This window comes from Tripterygium wilfordii, chromosome 12, assembly GCF_013401445.1.
Source record: "Tripterygium wilfordii isolate XIE 37 chromosome 12, ASM1340144v1, whole genome shotgun sequence".
Taxonomy (NCBI): domain Eukaryota; kingdom Viridiplantae; phylum Streptophyta; class Magnoliopsida; order Celastrales; family Celastraceae; genus Tripterygium; species Tripterygium wilfordii.
The window spans coordinates 5,403,423-5,425,785 of record NC_052243.1 but is presented as its reverse complement, the minus strand read 5'-3'; the positions used below and the strand labels follow the sequence as shown (position 1 = coordinate 5,425,785).

At 35.6% G+C, this 22,363-nt stretch overlaps 1 protein-coding gene across 1 annotated transcript; it reads right to left on the bottom strand.

The window, feature by feature from the left end:
• Positions 1-605: 605 nt before the first annotated feature.
• LOC120011444 (translation initiation factor eIF-2B subunit epsilon-like) lies at positions 606-21,448 on the bottom strand. Its single transcript, XM_038862557.1, has 15 exons — positions 21,150-21,448; positions 20,831-21,061; positions 19,549-19,863; positions 18,750-18,857; positions 17,373-17,562; positions 15,865-16,127; positions 15,185-15,311; positions 13,301-13,353; positions 11,244-11,486; positions 11,072-11,148; positions 8,395-8,480; positions 5,816-5,898; positions 3,768-3,839; positions 1,649-1,774; positions 606-1,056 (listed from the first exon to the last, which is right to left on the bottom strand). The coding sequence occupies exons 1-15, from the start codon at positions 21,282-21,284 to the stop codon at positions 997-999; spliced, it is 2,169 nt and encodes a 722-aa protein (XP_038718485.1). The 5' UTR covers positions 21,285-21,448; the 3' UTR covers positions 606-996.
• Between the last annotated feature and the right edge of the window lie 915 nt (positions 21,449-22,363).

The window sequence follows — 22,363 nt, the reverse complement described above, 5'->3', positions numbered from 1 at the left end:
CATATTTTGTGAGAGAGAGAGCCAGGAGTATCATTTGTATACCCCCATTCTATAAAGGGTTTCTATTTTTGAGTTTGTGAGAAAGTTTTTGGTAAACTGCATACTCTTGTACAAGTTTGGAGGTAAACTTATGAAAACCTCTAGTTTGGGATGAACCTGAAGCTTTTTATGATCAAGTTTGAGGGTTAGCATGTTTGGAAACATATAAGTTGGGGATGAACTTGTAAAAACCACAATGCTTAGTGGTTTTGAAATCATAGATAGGTATGTTTGTTTGGGTAGTGAATGTAGTAGGACATTGCAGTGAAGTCTCCGAACCACTATAAATTATCTGTGTTCCCTTATATTTTACCGTTTTTCTTTATTGCTTTTATTATTTACTCTTTGTTTTTTAAAAGGCTTTGATTATTTACTTTATCCTAACACATTTGCTCATGCATTTCTATTTTGTGCAAACTGATTTGTTGACCTTGCATGTTGTGTATTGGGATTTGCATGTGATTTTCTGCCTTGATTGATTTAGTTGTTGACCTTGCAATTTTGTGTGTGATGTTTGATCTATGAAATTGGTTTAAAGAGAGGATTCAACTCTGAATTTGGAGATATAATTCAAATCAACTCAACTTAATTAGACTTGACACTCTTAGAGTTATGGCTTACACAAGTACACAGTGAGTCTGAGAACCTCTCAATGAACCGGCTCAAAAGATTATGGCGTCTCATAGAGGAGGAGAGATACGCCACCAGGTGGGCACCACCACCGAGAGGTGGACCAGGTAAATGTGGTAGCGTTGGCTTTTGCTGTGAAGGCATATGCCGCCTTATGTCTTCAAGGTTAGCTTGCTCGCCCACTCCACCTTCTCAGTAACTTTACCAGTTTACGCTAAAACAGGTGGTAATTGGTAAAGCATAACAGGACCATTTACAACATTTGGCAGTGGTATGCACAAAATAAAGATTGCACAGCAAAAAGGCAGAACACAAAGTTTTTGAGTCTCAATCATCTTCTACATCATCATCTTCTTCTTCTTCTTCTTCATCAGCCTCTCTCAACCACTGCACAAGACAGGCATGTATGTCATGTGCAATGTCGACAATATGATGTTTTAGTACAAAAAAGATTTGACATTAACACGATTAGTCAAGAACCAACATAACATTTTGGCCATTCTGAAACAAATAATTATCCAAAGAGCCGTGCATTAACTGTGTCATGGTGATTTTCTAATCGCATGCCAATAACATGGAACTGAAATTAACACAGATTTGAAGGCAAATACAAACCAAAGTTTCAACTGCTAAGAATCGGATCTTTTTCTTCGGCAAGTAAGATGGAAGGTTAAGGTGAATCCTTCAGTTCTCTACTGTCTCTCTCCGTTTTACTTCTAATTTCTATTTTTTACTTTAATTTTTGAAAAGATACTAGACCCAAGCACGCCCATATGATTGTTAGATCAATGGACACATAAGCACACATAAATATCACCGTTTCTGCATGTCGACAGAAATAATATACTGTTTCTGATATGTTTTTAGTTGGTGATTATGCACACAAATTGTGACCACATAATAAGTATAATGCAAGGATACCACATATAGTAATTGATAAATTGACATAATACCCAGTAAAAAGGGATAAATTTCTAACCTGAATAAATTTTTCTGACTGCTTCACAAAAACTTTATCTGATTCATCAGCATCTTTCTTTTCATCAGCCCACCTCAATATAGCTTCTTCTGCTATAAGGTCTTTTTCATATAGATAATGCAAGATCTGTGAAAAGAACCAATTACTTGACCAGTAGTCTAAATAATAAATTAAAACTTACAAACACTGAGCTATCAAGGTATTTTACAAGTGTTAAATTGAAGCCCAAATGTCAGTCTCTTTCTTTCCATCTTTATATATATTCAATTGGGAACCAATTTGAAGGAAACCAAAAAAAAAAAAAAAAACGCAATTCTACAACTTCCATTTGCAAATCTTTTAGCCATCAACTCTTCTTTTTTATATAGGTTTAAAGACAGACTTCATATAGGGAATTGCAACTTCTATCAGATAACTAATATGACTCACTGTATCCCACTTATGTTGCATAAAGATGAATGGATGAAATTCTTGATCCATTCCCCTGAAGCACAGTATAAGCATGTTTACTACAAGACGGTGGAAAACTTGTGCACATAAGCCAAGGAAAAAAAATCACAAATCTGAACCCACACTAATTCTTTGCATGGCTGTGAAAGCTATGCCACCCTACGAAATTCTCTCTCCGCCAATTTTAGGTGCACAGACATAACAGTCGAGTAATACACTAAATTTACTGTCATCTTCAGTTATTGCATGCTAATAAAAGCAGAAACCATAATTCGCTAAATTAATTTTATGTTATGTCAGTTAATCATAGGATGTCAGATGTTACAAAGACGGTATTAACTGCTTGGGTGTTCTTGCCAAAGATCAGTCAATATTTTGGATATGAAGATCTTAACAATACGTTGTCTAAATGTCTAGCTTGTCACAATAACTAAAGGAAAAGGGTAACATCCTTTAAAGATTGCATGTTAAATATCAATAAGTATATAACACATCACTCTGGTTCCACAATTAAAGTTCCCCAACACCCCATGAGGCCAGTAGGAACCAAAGACAGCACTGATGGCAAAGGTAAGCAAAATGACAAAATTTATATCATGATAGAGAGCAATCTTTGAAAAATGCCATTGAAATCTTCCTATTGTCACCTTTATGCACCGTGTGCACAGGCAATCTTTTGCACTTACCTCACCCAAACAGACTCTGGACACCATTTAAAATTATCAGGAGAACAAGCCAAAGATTTAGGATCCTTGAAGACTTGACAACATCCATTAACACCCTTCAATGGTAAATTCATCAACACAACCAAAGAATTTTCCCAGTAATTCACGAGCACAATACCATGGAATATTCGAGAGCGCTCTATAATGATCCATCCCTTTTCTTTTTTCTTTTTTTTCTTTTTTAAATGGAAGAGCAAAATATAAAATTTTTTTTAAGAGCATCTATGAAAGTAAAACCAAGGTCCACGCTAAAAGTTCCCCCTGGAGAACTCAAAATTCAAAAAAACAAGTGCACACATATTTTCTTTTGACACCCCGTATGGCAAAACACCATGTGAAGGAAAGCGTACAAAGTATGGATAACCTTTTGGAAGTAGTGAATATAACACTGTAGTGATAGAAACAGCAAAATAGAGTTTATAACAAGCAAAAGAATTGGACTGATAGTCTCAATTGTTGAATAATAACTTAAATTCAGAGCGGCAAATAAACATCTGTTCAGAAAGTCCTAAGAAACTACTTATGCTAGGGTCATGGGAAAAGGATATCTTATAAAATCTATTTAAACAAGCCATTGAAACCCGTGAAAAGACACATAACTACTTTAAAAGGTCTACTAACTGTAGACCAAAATAAAGCAAGGGAAGCACCAAGAAGATATTCAAAATAGTTAAAAAAAATTATGCTCCTGCATATCTTTCGTATATCAGTTATTTGCCCTCCTGAAGAGGGATTTCATGGTCATTTAAAAGTAGCAAGGGTTAAATAAGCGAGGCTGCTGTAAGGGTATATAGTTCTAGACTGAATTTAATATTTTGTCAAGTTAAACCAAGGCAATTTAAATCACCATCATGAACTAAACCATAATTACTGCAAATATGTTCAATAAGTTACTCAAAAAAACCCTTTGACAGAGAAATCATAAAGGAAGACAATAAAAATACCTGTGCAAACAATGGTGCAAACTCCTTAGCAGATTCCAGACACATTTCTTCCAATTTTTGTAACACTTCTATCTGTTGAGCACCAGAGACATTAAAATTTAATACAAGTGAAATTATAAAATGAAACAAGAACATCACAGAACAACATAGTAACTTCCTAGCCATTGATTTGATTAACCAATAAATCTTACTCTAGGGTAATGTAACAATGACAACATTCTATTCAGTATGGAAAAAGGAAAGAACTGTCACTTTTTCCATATAGTGATCACAATACAAAACACCACAAGAAATACCAAGTATGAGAAAACTTTAGATAATACGAGCAATAACAGAAACATGAAGTACACGGAGGGAAGAAATTTTAACAAACCCCAAGTGATATTGCAAGATATACTGCCGCATGATGGCAAGGAAAGAAGTTGGAGAAGTCTATGCCTTCATCGATAAATAAGATACCCAAGAATAAAAATACCATAACTTTTGAAGATCGGGTCTAATAGGACAAAAACTACAGCAAACATAGTGTATAATTACTAAGAAATATGACCCCATCTATCAAATGCGTAACTCTAAAAAACATATTAGATGTATAACATGCTGAAAATAAACCCCCAATCCCTAATACCCGCACAAACTGGGACCTTTGAAGAGGGAATCCAGGAGATACCAAAGGCCCAATGTTCTCATGACAAAATCAAAGAGTAGGCAAACGTTAACAATGATGCACATGTTGCTCACTATGGGCCCGATCAATCCATTAGGACACAACAATTGGACAGCAGCAGGCTGCTGATTACCAGCAGGTTCCAATTTTAATTGATTGCGGGTTTTTCGGGCCAGACCAGTAAAAGGGAGCATTATGGACCACCAATATGCGAGCCAATGGAGGGGTTCGTGAGATCCAAACAGGAAAACACATGAGAATGCGAAACTTGAACTCCAGCACCAATAGTAAACTCGGAGGTCTTGGGTTCAAATCTAGTTAGTGCATCTTGCATTTAGAACAATGCTAGCGGTCAGTGGGTGACCAATAGTATCTAGTAATCACTCAGCGGGGTTGGGACCGTTGGGTCCCCTGTGGCCACATTGGAGGAAGTGAGAAAACCGAAAATTTAGGTATTGGGGGGAAGGTACGAGGGAGAGAAGTAAGATTATAAAGGAATTAGGCAGCAAAATTGAGGAGTAAATCGCTTTGGGACAAATTTACTGTACTTAAGGTTGAAACAAGGTAATAGTCCTCCAGACTTTTTCTGTAGGATAGCTATCATTCATAAAGGCTATAATCATATTAGCAAAATTGAAGGCAAGATGACTGAGGATCAAGACATGAGGCAAGGGAAATAAGTCACAATAAGGAATTCTTCAAGGAGGCCCGTTCATAAAGACCTTGGGTAGATGGCATGCCCTTTGAGTAAATTGGACCTGAGGAGGGTCCAAGCTTCAACTAGTAAGTTCAATGAGAAATGGTTACAAGCTATTGTCCACCCGAGACAACTCAAAGGAAGAGAGATGAATTAATTCTGTAATTTTCCATCGATGCTCTTTATGCTAGAAAGCACTTTGGAGAAAATACTCACTCAAGACTCAACACATTAATGAGTTGTTGAGTAATTTGCTGAGAACACAATAAAAGAATCTTTGCGATGAAACCACATGGATTCTTGAGTGGATGGGGAAAATAAAAATCTTTTTTATCATTTACTTGCGAGATAAATGTAAGGGAAGAACATATTTACTTTACATAAACTGATGCTTCCCAGTTCTATTTTTTAACACCTTCTGGGTTACATTATCAACAGAAGTCTCTTTACCATTCCTGAGGAGAGAGAAAGGATGGGGGGAGCAATAACCATGTTTGATAGCTAGAAGGTAGGAAAAATTCCCATTTGCAAATATCAAAAATTCAAAAGCAATCAAGGAGAACCTCTAAATAACTAATCATTGAGATTCTCTCGCAAAAAACATAATTTGCTAAAAGGAGTTAACATTCAAAATAGAATTTCCCAGTAATATGTGTAATTTGGAGGGGAAAAAAAGGTACAAACCTGCTCATCTATTTCTCGAAGGTAGGACTTCAGCAGTTTCTGCCACGTACTTATAACATTAGCAGCATTTTTAAGCAATTCACCTGAAAGAAAGACAGTAAAATAGCTGTAAAGGTGAAAACAATTAGCAAAGCCAAAAATTAAATGCTAAAATGAGAAAGTCCAAGCTAAAATGTAACTCCTATAGAACTTCTCAATTTTGTGCATGTTCCCTTTGCAGGAACCATAAAGAACAGAAAACCAAAGAGATTCTGAACAGAGATATTACCACAAACGATTTTGCATCCATATATAAAACAAGAATTTTATGCTGCAAGTATGCAGTAACAGCACGACTACGAACAGAGAGACAAAAATAAAATCCTCAAAGGAATTAAGATGCAGACAACACATAGGTACAGCAAAATTCACACACAAATACACACTTCCATATGAAATTTAATATATCCACTATATTTTTGGATCATAATAAAAAAATTTCATGCAAGTAAATAAACATAGAAAATAAAGAGGTTGGGGAATTTACATAGAGGGATTGTGAGGAAACAGGTTTAGGCTTCATGCAAGAAATGAGACCCAAAAAATCAGCCGCTCTTCAGTTCAGTTATCATCTATATCAGCATTAGAATTTTTCTATCCTCATAAACAAAAATACTATTTTAAGCTCATAAAATTACATAAATCTCGTAAAATAATATGGAGAAAGCAATTTATGGATCAATGGTAATCCATTTAATTAGAGGTGGCCATTCAACAATTTGCAAGAACTGTGAATGAGGTTCCTCAAGTCTTGCCAGCTCCAACACATGGAACTGTGATGATTGTAATCACGTGTTTCTACAAAATAAGAACAGTTACAAACAACCATGTCAAATAAACTATCATAACATGACTGCTAACGTGAACAGAAACAGTTAGGCTATGAGCTTATCTACTTATTTTCCGTTATCAAACAAGAAAAGGAGGAAAGAGAGGGAATGGAATGCTCCTGGAACTCCCCCAACCTTCTCTTGGGGTAAAATAACCATCCCCACCTGTATTCCTTCCTCAGTGTTGGAATATATATATATATATATATATATATATATATATATATATATATATATAAATGATGTGAAACACCTCAAACCAACAAGTTAATTTATTGAATTGAATGGCAAAGTAACTAATCTTAATATAGTGTTAGAGTAGGAAGTCTTGGGTTTAAACCTTAGCTTCCGTAATTTAAACCTCCATTTGTCGTTGGGGCGTTGCCCCAAGTGTGGGCCTTTGTTTGTGTTTGTTGTTGCCCTAAGTGTGAACCTTGTGAGATTCCCTAGTGTTGGACATCGTTTGTTGTGCACGTTTTGGACCGTCAGATTGCGCAGCCAATGAGTGAGGGGGAGTGTCACGTGGGGAGTGTTAGAATATATATATGAATGACAAGTAGCTAACCTTTAACACTCACAATGTAGTAGTTGTAAACATTTAATTTGAGAATGATGATGTAATAGGGGTACGCAATTTGAGTATCAGCATACCAATATAGGCATGATACTTCACATGTATTATAAAGCCATAGCTAAAGCACAATTTATGCGCTTTGTAGAATGTGAAGAAGAGAACTATAACCGCACAAGGTAGGGCCATGTGCTATAAGGGGAAGTAGTTATACAGACAAAAAAGATGCTTAAACAAATATAGCAGGTGAGAACAAAAATGGAGGCATAGGCTGTAGCTATGGATCACTTCAAATATCTTTGAATTGCGTAAAAGCTTTCTAGTAATCAAATGTTTCTCCAAATGCCTATTATACATGAAAAATGTATCACCACAAATTATGCTACTTGTTTTATAAGTTGCAAATACCATAACTGGTCTATGGCAAAGCCTCGAAGAAAAGGTAAAAAAGTGAAAACAAGGGATCATTTCTGGGGGAAAAGGATTATCCTGAATGAGAAATTTAGACTTTTAAGTTTTAACCTCCTCTTATGACACATGATAAGTGACAAAAAATAGACCAAAAATAATAATAATAATTAGAAGTCACAGAGGTCATTCACATAGGTAAACAGGATACAACAAAGTGAGCACACACGGAACTTTTCATATTTGCAGAATGAAATAACTGGGGGATACAAAAACCCTAGTATCAAGTATAAACTTGAAAGTCAGTGACTAGTGTTAGATCTGCAGCAACCAAGCTCCAAATGATGAAAACAAGAGTCATAGAAATGTTCCAACAAGACAACATGAGCATGGTATGTGGTATGTAAGCAACACCCGCGTACAAGGCTCCCACAGTGGGTGTGGTCGGGGACAAGCAAGATGTACGCAAAACTTACCCCACATAATATGTGGAGATTTACCCCACATAATATGTGGAGAGGCTATTTCCAGGAATTGACCTCTAGGTTGCACCACTGCAACTCTACCAATGGGCCACATGTTCGCATGTACATCTTAACCTTATTTTAAGCAATCATGTTCCGGTTGCATAGAGTAACTTTAATATTCAGTGAACACAAAGAAAAATGCACAAGATTGAGCATATTATGAAAATGGAAAATGAAAGGAGACATGAGTGAGAAACTACCGACCCCCAGAACTGTTTTCTAGTGCCAATTTCATCATTGAATAAAATAGTGCTCCAGCACAATCATCTGAGTTCATGTTGTATGCCAACCTAGAGGAAAAACACAAAAGTTTCAGACTTTGATAGTGTTGAACTAATTTATAAGCAACATAGCAAGAACAACACTTGAAAACAAAAGAAATTTTTAGAAAGGAATACAAAAGGGTTAAACAAAGAAAATAAAATGAAACATAATAGATAAGAAGGGTTTCAGAAATCAGCCCCTTACTTACCCATCATGCAAAGTTAAACTCATAGATATAATCGTCAGGAACGCTATAGATTTTACAAGAGAATAAAAAGTATGCTTCCAAACCCCAAGATATGATCCAGGATTTCAGCAACTAAGTTGTTTGAAAGCTTGCTTAACTAAGTTTGTGACAAATTATTTTATTTTTAAAGGGGATTAATACCCTAATAGCCTCTAGACACTAACAGTCTAAACCACCCCAACAACTAGTTGTCGCAGCTGCAGTCAAGGGGCCACCCACAGAATCCTGGAGTTTTGAATATCTTTTGGTGGGAACAAATGCAGATCAGAGAAACCGTACACAGTTGGGGACTCTAGCTGGGCCTTCGGATGACGATGGAGATGTTAGGGAAGGAAGAAAAAAAGGGAGGGTCAGAGAAACAAAAATAAAATACAATATTTTTTACTCGAAAAAAGCCATCTCATGTATTATAAATTTATAATACAGTATGCAACTGCCATTACAGCATTTTACCGATACTAACTGTCCTCTAGCAAATGGTCATTTAGAAAGACTTCTTCACAACAGGAAAAAAAGTTGAGAGGAGCTGCTGAAAATGAAAATGAAAAAGAAAAAAAAAAGTTTGGGGTGGGGGGCATCATTGACATTTAGGCATAGTAGAGAGGCTATAGGCGTAACTGTCAGTTGCCTTTTTACGTTGAGTTATTTTTCTATAGATGATCAAACATGAGCTTCAGTAATAAGAGCACGTCCATCAAAGCCCATTAGAGTAAGGTTCATGCTTGTTAATATCATATGATGCACGTAAAACACGTATTAGTTTTTAAATATCATGGGATACGGTTTCAGTATCATATGTATTGATGTGTATTGGTGATCTTTCCATATCAATGATTCACTCGATCTTCTGATTGCAGAGAGATTTAGCCAACACGACTAATCATGTGGGCTATTCCCAACATTTGGGTAAAATACACAAAGAATTGGGTTTTGAACATAAGGACTTTCATAGAGAATTTATAGATTCCCAATTGAGAGGACTGAATACAACTCAAATGCAAGGAAAAACAGAAAATCACAAGAACACGATAAATTTGTAAATGAAAGATCAATGAGGGTTTCCAGAAAAGAAGGAACAGCCGATAGTGAATTTCAGAATGATCAACCTAACCCTAATTTCCCAAACAGCAGGTTCTTGTACCCTGCTGAAAACATATCGCAACCGTTGATACAAAGGAAGTATTGACGGCTTAAAAGTTCTTTTGCAAAACTTGATTAACCGCTAACTGTAATTAATGACTGCATAACTAACTAACCAAGTTAGTCCAAACTTAGGCAGATCAGCAAAACAACTGCATTTAGCTCAAACAACAACATAAGAAGGAATAAACAACCGACAGACCAAGCTTGACACTTGACAGTTTCCACTTTTGAGTCATCCAAAAACAAATAGTACTACACATAAATCACCAATCGAAATCGGAGATTGTGATCGGAGAAAAAAAAGAAGAAAAGCCTGCATTAGGGATTAAATTGTTAATTCTTTCAAATAAGAGCCTCCTCGGGAAATTGTTGTAGAGATCTGCTAATGAGGAGACTAGGCTTTGGAGAAAAATCATTGTGGCTAAGTACGGGTTAGAGAAAAATGTTTGGACATCAAGAGAGTTTAGAGGGGCTAGGAGAGTTGGAATCTAAAGGAAATTAGAAAAAAAAAAATAAGATGATTGGCAGATTAATATTATTATGGGCAGGTACACTAGAAGCCCATGTACTTCATTCAAAATGTAAAGAGAGGAAATATACTTTTCTGGTAAAACATGTGTTTCAACTTTCACGGAAAAAAGACCTTCATTTGATGACAGTCGATATACCATCCCTTAATCATGACACACATATATCTCCACCAGTTCAATTTTCTCTGTAAGATGCCACATGTAAGCCCATAATTGGGTATCACCAGTTTCTAGAATAAGGACGACTAAAAACAGAGAATATGAAGTGAACATCTAGCAAAGGAGAAGACGGTATTAGGATTTAATAAAATGTGGTGGGGAAGAGATAGCACTGAAACAGAGTACATGAAGTAAAAAATTAGCAAAGGAGAAAGAGGAGATGAAGATCAGATAAAAATTGATCAAAAGCGATACAAGAGTATAGAGGTTGAGGAGGAATGGATCCCATAAAATTAACAATGATTGGTTGGAGTGGAAGAGTGCATCTGATGTCGTCGCCAAAGGATACCGTTAAAGTTAGAGGGTTTACTGATGACTGCCACAATTCTGGATATATAGATCAAATGTTCAAAAGTAAGCTGCCACAGTTAAGTTTACACTTTAAAACTATAAATAAAGATAAAAATTGAATAGTAGTTATACTACTACACATTAAAATAAGGCATTTATTGATAAAAGGAAAATAGAAGTAGCATACCGCAATGAGTTAACTTCTAGGATCACATGTCCTACTTCAATGTTTTCAAGAACAGCCCTCTGGAAAGTTGCTTCAACCTACACACCATAACAAATAAATAATAATTTGAACCTTTTGTCGGTATAAAATGCATATTCAATTCCAGTATTGTATTTGATGTTTTTCATTTCACCTCTTGCTCGAAATCTCTAGGATCTTCATCATCTTCAGAATCATCACTGTCCAACTCACATTTGACCTCCCCAGATGACGAGAGAGCATTACCATCGTGATTTAACAATTCAAGATCATCATGTATTGCCCGTATAGCCTCAGCAAGTTTATCAGCAGGAATGGGGGCAATTGAATGCCTCCATTCCTCCTCATGACCTCCTTCGCATATTGACCAGATATAGCCAGCTCCACCATCACCAACCTAATACAGCAAAACAATTAGCAGAGGCAAATAACAAATATATTGAAATACATAATGAATCACCCAGATATAATAAGTTAATATACTCCAGTCTCATGCCCTTCATTCACCATGGATAGAGGAATTGCAGCAAAATTGCAAAAAAAAAGCTTAAGATTCATGCTTATCAACCATTCTAAAGTACACAATTATTTTCCTTTGGATAAGCTAACAAATCTTCAAAAGGGCAAAAAAACAAAAAAGAGTAAAAGTACACCAGACAAATAAATTTGCAAAAAATTTGAGTCTGGAACACAACTGAATGACCATTGTCTGAGTTAAATTACGCCTTCTGTTACTATAATTAACTTTCTTGGAATAATATTCAATATTTCAAATATTAGAATTATTTTTTAATGGTTCAAATATTAGAATTCAAATACTATATTTATTAGCCAAAAATATTCTCTTCATAAGCAGGAAGTACAAGGATACATAGACTCGCAGCCTATCCCTAGAACAGTTAGGGTTCAAGTTCAAATAATAAATTGTTTTCTTTTGGTAAGTACTAATAATAAATTGTGCTGTGATGGGAAATGTACCAAATAAAAAATCTAACTATTCTCCATAGACTCTTTCTTAGCTAGTTGGTTTGACTGTCTTAGGTTCTGGGGTTCTTCCTTTTCTGGGAACAGTTTTCATCATTTGAGTAGCTCTTCCTTGTAACTTGTTTGGGTTGCACCCTCTTGGTGCTTGAATAACTTTTTTTCCATTCAAAAAAAAATCTGACCATTTAAAATAAAAAATAATACCACGAATAGACTAAATAATTAAAAATCAAACTAACACCTAATTGTAGCCCAAATGCGTTATTAATTTCAACCTAATGGCCATCTTAGACTACTTTTCATTTTTTTTTTAGTGTGAAAGAAAATTTTATTCCAGGGCACAAAGAATGCACCACTATTCTAGGTTGAAAATATCAAGAACATTGTTACGATGTTTAGAGAGCCAAGAATTGGTTGTTGAGAACCAAGTTTCAAAAAAAATGACACTTATCAATGCATAAGTTAGGCATAAAATCTTGCTTACATTATGTTTTGGATGAGGTATATCATAAAGCAACCTCCTAAATTTGCCCAGTCACATAAGGCATGTAAATTGAAAAAAGCTATTTATAGTCTGGTTTGATAATTTGCATAGAAATTTAGGATGAAACAAGTAGTTGATGGCTTCAATATTAGCAAGGATGCCTACTTTAGTACCAAAAGATCTTAAAAGATTGAGATACTTCTTGACATTGAAGTAGCTCAGCCAATGCAAGGCTTATCACTGAAGCACCAAGAGGGTGGAAAGAACTACAAATAGAAAGAGTCAATGGCCTCCAGAAAGTTGATATAAAGTAAAGAGGACCAGATTTTGATACAACTTAAGCAGATTGTCCCTTCCTCCCTCCCTCCTCTCTACCTCCAAAAAAACCCCTAAGGTTTTCTGTGGAGTATGATACACGCTAGAAAAAATGATATTGTACATTGTATTTTCAAATTTGAGCTTCCTCTAGATGCACCTCAACAAAACACATGAATAAATCAACAAATAAGATGTATATAGAGTATCATATGATACTGACAAGTGAGAACTACGTTCACGACTACTATGATACGGTGCTATGTTCAGCCTCAATATTTTGCATATTAGACACACCACAACACTACAAGCTTAGTGATATTTCATATAATTAATTTTCACAATATGTATAGCATAGGACTGACAAAAACAGACACACTAGAGATTATTCTGGGTAACAGAATATGAAAACTAGAGTAATATCTAACCTCAGCTGCAGGCGTCATCACTCCATTTAACTTATCTACTGCACCTGTGATCACTGCAAATCACGTGGAATATCAAAACGAAACAATAAAGCTCTTGTCCATTATAACTAATAGAATTGCTACAAATAACATGTAGGTGAGCCGTACAGAAACAACCAATAGGCAAATTATCCAAGCAGACAAAATACAAATAAATTTAATTTTCATGCCACAACTCTATGAGTTATGTTCATCATAACATAGCAAAAGCAGTATTAAAGGACAAAAATGGTGAAATTCCCACCCACCATAGATTCTTTACTCCTGGCTATACTTTTAACAAACAAAAACACTCACCTTCCTAAATCTTCATTCCACACATCAATGCAAAAGTTCACCAAAAGTCTATAGCCACCACATAGCAGGCAAGAGTTACCACTCCTGTGTGATGGTAATATGCCCTTCCCAAAAGCCACTAATGCAGATAGTGTAGAGTAGAAAATTTCAAGATCAAAAGATCCCAGATAATGGCCGATTTGGTACCTCACACACTTTTCAAGCTAGCTTTTAGCCTTGTCCTTTTATGTTTTCTAAAGATAATTATTAGGTCTGTTTTATTATGTTTCCTTTAACTTTCATCAGTAGGGGTATTGCCAGAATCTTGTGTTTATCATCAATATTTTATTATTGTCAGCCTTTTCTTACTTTTATTTTGTTGAAGCTTCCTCCGGCCACACTCCCTAGCCCAAAAAAAACCCACTTCTCACACCACAAGTGAACGTTACATAAAAATGCCCCCCAACAACCAAAGGAGGATCCTATCTTTTGTTCAACTTCCACCCCCAAAGCTACCAGTTGAGCTTTGCCTTTTATTCATTCTTTAAACTCTAACACACAATATTTTCTGGACTTTGAACCTTCGTTACAGCATTATTTTTGGCATTAATTTGTTTGGCTGGCCTGTTTCCATTCATAGGCCAAACCTGCTTTTCTTTTCACTTACCTAAAAGACATAGACCTTTCTTACCCCACTTGACTGACTATGGTTGTGATTCTGTTGTTTATGCCTTCTGGTCTTATAAAGCAATCGAGTTATTCTCTCCGATATGGATCACAGTTTTGGCCCTACATTCCAAAACGGAAGCTCAATCCAAATGTTCTTTGGTTGTTTGTCTCCGGTACTCTCACTATCTATACCCTTTCCCTTGTTCAACATTGCACACTTCCTCAACCTTTGGACACATCCTTCCAACAAACTCTGTGTGGCTTTTTTTTAATCTATTATTTCTGATAGATGCACGTTATCCTCAGATCTCAAATTATACCCCTAGTTTCGAACATGTTATTCATATTCCTTCTCTTAATTTTCTTTCCGGATTATTATCAGATTGCTGCACTAATTTCTTTGATGGTATCAGTTTATCCTCTTTGTAATTGTTTCTTTGGTTGCAACATAGTGGTGCTCCTTCAATAAATTCTTTTTCACTTCTCAAAAAGAGCCTTCCACTAACTTTGCCTGCACCCAATCCACCCTCTATCATCTCAGGCTCTCTCTTCCTTTTATGGCTAAATGGTTTGTAAGCTAGTGTGATTAAACGTTTCATGGCCCATGAAATCTCTACCCAACCCCTTGAACAACACAACTCAAACCTCCTTTACATAAATTTGTTGAAATTTTGTGAAATTTCGAGAAGTGAAATTTCAAGAAGTAAAATTTAAAAAAAAACAAGAAGAAGAAGAAGAAGCAAGCTCTACAAAGGCTAGATGAGGAGGAAACTGTGGTGGACAATACCAGAACTACCTAGGAATATTTATAGCTATTAACAAAATTCCATTAAAAAAAAGTCCTTTAAAAAAATTAGAACATCAAGGCAAGTTACGACAAAGGTTATGCTCGCCACTTACATGAATCTACAGTTCCACTGCTATTTTCTGCATACTCAAGCTCTTCATCACTATCTTCCTCAATTGGCTGCTGAAGTAAAGACACCTTTGAATAAGCAGGGACGACAAACTTTTGGCCTATTATAACCTGCAGAGCAAAAGAAATTGGGTTAGTCTATAATATTAAAGTGGGAAAAATAACTTAATAGGTCAATGAAACGCCATAACTTCTCATTTATTGTTTTCATAGTCATTCAAATATTAAATATATTAACAAAAACAAAAGAAACAAACTCGTGAGTGTCAACAAAGGCATGAAAAAATGAAACTAAAATTAAGGGCTTCAAATATCTTGGATTATACACTGCCCCAACGACAAACAAAAGTCCCAAGTCAAATTGAACTCTCCAAACTTTAAAAAAAAATTAAAAAAAAAAAGAAGACCATAGCAGGCACAAAATTTAAATTTCTTCGAAAGCCACCAACATTAAGATAATTTAACATACTCAATATGAACAACTAAAACTACATTAATATTGGTGAATTAAATCAAAAGCATTTAAATTTCAGTCAGAGAACATAAGGTAGCATGTCACAAGGAACTCCGGATACAAACCTTTCAATGAAATTCACAAGGAAATCTAATAGTATGAGAGGGAGCCAAAATAAACGGAATATGACAGATATGTAGTGGCATGTACCTTGAAAGACAATACAACACCAGGTTCCAAAACTGCTCCTGACCTCATTGTAACCCCGCTGCATACTATTGCATGCCTTAGCTCACAGTGATCTTCAATGATGACATTATCCCAAATATATGAACCTTCTATGACGACATTTGACCCAATTTTACATCCATTTCCGACAACTGAGTTTGCAATTTTGACGTCATTCCCTATTCTCGTACCCTTTCCAATAACGGTAAAAGGACCAATTTTTGCAGAGCGTGATTGCTCTATTTCTGACAAAAATTGACATCAAATCAAAGTCAACGAGAAGCTTTTGGGGAAGTACACAACATAAAAATTATTGCTTCTCACTACAAAAGAAAGAATGTCATAGTTTCAGTTTATATCATGGAAATGGATACCACGACTGGCAAATGAAAAGGTGCCAGTTACAATATCACTATAATATGGTGGTTAAGGCAAAAATATTAGAAAGAAATGACACCACAGAAGAGCTGCTTTAAAAACCTAGCTATTCAATTAACCTATTAACCCTTCCTTATTTCATTATTTGTCTATGGAACTTTCTGACATTAAAATTTCGACAAAGGTTAAGCAAATATTTCACAATGAACTGGTATGAGATAAAGTTTCTTTCTCCTGCTTGTATTTAAAGTGGTGGTTTTCAATTCAATTAGATTGATTTTGATGACAAGGTTAAATTCGAGCTTTTTAAAGATTTTAGTCAAATCGAAAGTCAAGTTAGGGCTACAGCTGTGGATCAGCTAATTTTAAACGAGTCATCCCAAGCCAAAGTTTTTTAATGCTGAAAGTGCATGACTCAAGCAGATGCTCAAGCTCCGTAATCTTAAAAGAGAGATGATCCTAAGGCTAGCCAAGCGGCTCACCTCAGCTCAGCTCATTTAAACCCATAATGTTCAGAGATGCATGCAAGCAAGCACAAAAATGAACCTTCCCCCGCTTATATATTTGATATAGATGACAATCAACATTTTAATCTAGTTCCCATTAACTAAAAAATTTCTACCCTGCCATCCAATTTCTTCTTCACTCTGTAACTGGTTTCAGTGTTTAGCAAACCACGAGAGCATCAAAACAACAGAAATAATAAACACAAATCAAGGGAGTAAAACACCATATGAAATAACTACTCAAACACATCATAAAATACAATTCTCAGAAATCTCAAACATCATAAAAGTTGAACCACATTCTACTGCATCTATGTCCAACGCACAACATAAAGCGGAAGAGAAATTTTCAAAAGACATTACTAAGAAATTAAGCATGCATGGTACAAAAAACAGTTTTATCCAAAGATATCAGGCATAACAGAACCTGGCATTCCTTTTACAAGTGTAAAATGCTAAATAGAGCAATATTAAATGTGTAATTGGCCAGTTAGCTACATCAAGCAATTATTTACTCAAAAGGAAAGGGGAGTGTTGTTGGCCATAGAAAGTAATTCTTGGAAGAAAATACATCAAAACTTATCAATCCATTTATAACATCCTCACCTGATGCTCGATACATCCCCTGCCTTTCAAGTTTAGCTGCATCATTTCCGGAAAATATTACATCTGGAACATATGGATATGTCCACCTCTGAATTATGTCCTTGCTGATGGTATCATAACTTCGATAATTATCAATCCTAGCTGCGTAGCTCGAGTTGATCTCATGACTGAATATTTTGTAACCCGTGATCTGAAAGCATAGGCAATTAGCTAAATATAATCACTCAAAACCATTTTCTGAGATAAAAGTTTTACGTTTAGTGGAAGATCACAGAACTGGAAAAAAATATTATTGCCACATAACTTAAATACATTAAACTTTAATCTTCTCTCAAGTTCATTTATGTTGTCACAATACAAATAATAGTTGCATTTCCAGTAGGGCCCAGTTCTAATTGAACATAAAAACTACCCCTCTCCAACCAAATGATGCTCAACCCAATGAATCCTAAAGTGAATATCAGAAAGTCTAGCAAGATACTGCTTCTTTTGTTGATTGAGAGAAGAGCCGACAAGGTGCTTGTCTTACTTCTAGCAATCATAATATATAATCAGAAATGTAGTGAACAGTGACAACTTAATGTATGACCACCTTAAATGAATTTACTAGTATATTTGCTAGTCAAACGCAAAATTCTCAGTAATTCAAAGTGGTGCAATAAATCCCAGAATTCAATCAAGCTGCAAAGCCTCACTTGCAGAGTTTTTGACAGTTCTTTGGCAATAAGTAAACCAAATATTCTCTATAGACTTGGATTGGATGAAATGGAAGAGAACTAGAGAAGGATGCATCTATTCTACCTCAATTGGACAACGAGCAAAACTCACATTCAGTTCAAGGCACACATTTCAAATATCCTCTCATTATGCTGTACAATAATGTAATACACAATACAATTCCCTAGGAAGAGAACACTATAAATACCCGCACCTACTTGGGCATTCGTTTTTTTCCATAGGATGATTTCCTATGGTAACAAAAGGATTAAAGGTGGCTGGTTATATGTGCAAAGCACAGACAATAATTTTATGTATTTGCACCTCCTTGCTGCCTTAAGAAAAATCTATTTTCCAATCAAGGAAAAGTTTCTTTCTACACTTTCCCCCTTCGAGCAGATGCTTTCTACTTGAACCTTCAGCTTTATTTTACCCTACAGCCGTTCTATTATTCTTTATTCTTTTTTTTCTGTTTTCATTCACCGTGTACACTAGATGTGCCTTTTATTAGATGTTTAACGATTTCTTACTAATTAGGGTCGGGGGATGTGAACAGCTACTGCAATGAAGATTAATGCATGTGTCTGAGCAGTAAGCACGTCCACAAAATAAGTGAATTGTAAAGAAAGTATATTTCACTGTAAATCAAGCAATACATACATCATCCATAAGCAATCCTTTGACAAAATGGCGGCGAAGATGCTGATAGTCAAAATTGTCCTTAAAAACAGTAAGAACTTCTTGGGAGCATATATCAATATAGCAATCCTGCAAAGAAATCATGGGTATTCAATAAGATAATTTGAAAGTAAAATAAATTTCATAAAGTGGATCATAGCAATCATGCAAAGAAATCATGGGTATTCAATAAGATCATTTGAAAGTAAAATAAATTTCATAAAGTGGATCTTACTCCCGACTCCTGAGAGAAAAATAAAAGAGATGTACAAAATATAAAAGAACACATCAACCAAAAAGAAACTGAAGCAGCAACAACATGAACATTAATGTAGGTTACGCCAAAGCAAACATATCCATTTTTTTAAAGACATCATTTGCACAGGCCAAGTAAATGCTAAATAGTAATGAATTCAAAACATGCCTTTTTTAGTTCCATTAAGCCCATGTAATAATTCAAAACACAGAAAATTTGGAGCTGGCCCATCTTATAGTAATCTAGTCTTTATCTTAATGCAAAAAAATCGAAGGAAACATGGAGAGGACTAACAGAACCCTGCCAACAGAAGAAACTAAAGCCAAAAAGAAAGAAATGCAAGCATGAGGGATCAATTGTCAAAGTTTGAATAGATTAAAATGGTCCCAATTTGTATGTCTATGAGAGAGAAAAGAGTGTCACCAAAAAGAAAACTGCATGACATTGAGGCCTAGAATAGAGGCGATAGGAGGTAATATGGAATATCAAAATGAAGAGATTTTGGGAAAAATTAGGGACAGAAACCTGCTTGTCATTATGCAAAGTTATGGAAGGTTTATCAGCGAGCAACGAACAATCAAGGGATATGGTCCCTCTTGAGTGGTCTGCCTTTTCCTCATAATACAGAAGCTGCTTAGTATTGGGATCAATCGCCATAAAAAGTTCCTCAGTACCAAGTCGTGATTGGTGAGCGATTGGAGATGCCTTCGACTGCTTGATAACCATTGTCATCACAGCATTAGTATCTTTTTTTCTTCTCTCCTTATGTTCCTGGAGCACCTGTGTAAGTGACATGTTGCTCACTGTATCTCCACTAATAAGGATAAAGTCCCCATGTATCTTCAAACACGAATAAGAAAGAAGAATCATTAGATTGTCACAAACAAACTCAACAAAGTAAGATACTACATTAAAGCATAAAAAAATGCAATGTACTTATTGAACTTGGTTCCTTCGAAATCTCTTTCCAAGACAGCTGTCAATTGGGGATGGGGTGAAAGCGCAGTTCAAGACCTTTGCAAAACACCATTTTTTTAAAAGGAATAGACAGAAACTTAAAAGTTAAAGCTACTTCTAAAATTAAAAAATAGATGCTGCGGCAGTCTGAGATTCTGAGTACCAAGTCTAGAAAATACCATCACACTTTATATTCACTATTCAGTCGTTGAAGACTTTGCAGATCAAATAGATAAGAAACTCTATTGCTGCAATAAAACAAACAACATAAGACACTCCATATGCTACCTTGACTGCCAAATAATATCATATTGCTTTAAAGGCTAAATTTTATTAAAACACCAAGGATCATGAACCCTTTTCGGCTTCCTTGAGATTGAGAAAGAGATGCAAGTTGGAGCATAAGATTAACATTTAAAGCTTTGGTGAAAATAACAACCACCCCTTCAGAATTCATGTTACAATCCACGCAAAGAGAGTTAGAACTTTCGTTTGAATAACAAATAAAGGCTTTCCAGCTTCATTTAGAGTTAATGTCCATGGAAATCAAACATAAGTAGCTCCTGCGTCATCTGACTAACAGATGTTTTGACTTCCTACACCTTAAAAAAAGAGAACTTTTTTCCCCTTTTGAATGCAAAAAATATATAACTGAAGGGCACTATGGAAGTGGACCAGAAAATAGTGCACGCAACAAAAAGAAAAGAAGCTAATAAAAAAGCATGGCTACTGTACAAGGGAGCCATACACTATCTAAGACACCCAAAAAAAAGTTGCATTCAAAGATGTTTTGACTTCCTATGAAGACAGATATAGTGACTTAGATTCACAAGCGGGGAGATAAACTTACAACATGACGATCATAAATCAACCGTAAAGCATCTCCTGCACCAACAGAATTGTGGGACTCTATCGTGGTGACCCTGAAGTTTGGTTGGTCAAACCACTCAGAGTTCTCTAGATAATCAATTACTTGCTTAGAATGTGCACAGCAGAAAACGAAAACTTCTTCAACCTCAGCAGATTCAAGCCATGCCAATGTATAATCTATCATAGGAACATTCACCAACGGCAATAGAACCTGCAATCAAGCAATAGAAAATCACAAATTGAATAAACTACAATCCGCATAAGAAATTTACACACACCCCGACGAAGTAATTACATACTTTGGGGCGTTCAAGAGTGATAGGACGAAACTTGGTGGCGAAGCTATCTGCGAGTAGAATGGCCTGCAATGGAGTTCTGGTCAATTCCTCTGGGTCCTCTGTAACCCTAGCTGCACCCTTTTTTGGTGCACCCATCTCCGATTTCTTCTCCCCTATCGATTTACTTGCTCAATCACTGTAAAATTGAAACCTAGCTCGAGCTAATTGCTACGTAGAAGAGAACAATTGGGATTTAGGAGGAGGATGTGCTTGGAAAAACCCTACTCTCTGTCAATCGAAACACCAAATTGGGATTTAGGAGGAGGATGTGCTTGGAAAAACCCTACTCTCTGTCAATCGAAACACCAAACAAGTGAAGGCGGGTTGTGGGGTATGGCCCGTAAGGCATCCTTGTGGGCCATTTTGACCACGTCAGAAACATGGAACCATCAACCATGCGTAACAAAGTTTCGAGTCTTCAGGGGATTCAAAACCAAACCGAAAATCATTTAATTCGATTTCGATTTTTCAATTTTTGATTTTAAAATTTTGATAATTTTGAATTTTGGTTCAGTTTTTAAAACGAAATTCAGCTGAAACCAAAAACTGAAATAATAACGCATTGACAAAATTATGGAGGTGATTAAATATGCGCAACTTTTGTTAAAAACAACACCATAAAATTTTTATAATCTTTGGACAATAACGTCATTTTATAATATTTATATGACAAAATTGTACATACTCTTTTTGGTCCAGACTATCTTACCATTAGAATTTTTATCCATTTACTAGTAGTTGGCAAGTGGATAATTTGTGTCTCAACACCCCGACAACAATTACCCTTAAAACAGTCCCAATAATAGGAAATGTGCAAGTATATCTCTCGACAAAGATAAGGGATTTGATTGCACTAGAATTTCATTACCCATTCCATCTTATACCCTAGTTTTCATGGTTAAATACATTCAAATTCAAATGTATTATAAATTCAGAAGTTATATATCCAATAGAAGGCAATCTAATCAAGTGAATATATATGTGTAGCACACATATTTTCTTCAAAAATGTCATCTGGGAGAACTTTAGGGGCAAAAACTATTGAAGGAGTTTTTGAGTATGACCCAAAGTACACTTTAGTTCTTATTTGTTCAAAACCTGCAATCGGTGTTGACAATGTTACTTTTCAATTCCTTTTTTGGAGTGGTCTACAGGAAAATGTTGCCACAATGGCA

Excerpts from the sequence above, each read along its gene's own strand:
- LOC120011444 (XM_038862557.1), bottom strand. The coding sequence starts at position 21,284 with ATGGGTGCACCAAAAAAGGGTGCAGCTAGGGTTACAGAGGACCCAGAG. Across the intron at positions 18,858-19,548 it reads CTTTGCATAATGACAAGCAG|GATTGCTATATTGATATATG; the intron begins GTTTCTGTCCCT and ends ATTTCTTTGCAG. Across the intron at positions 15,312-15,864 it reads GTGTTGTATTGTCTTTCAAG|GTTATAATAGGCCAAAAGTT; the intron begins GTACATGCCACT and ends TTTGCTCTGCAG.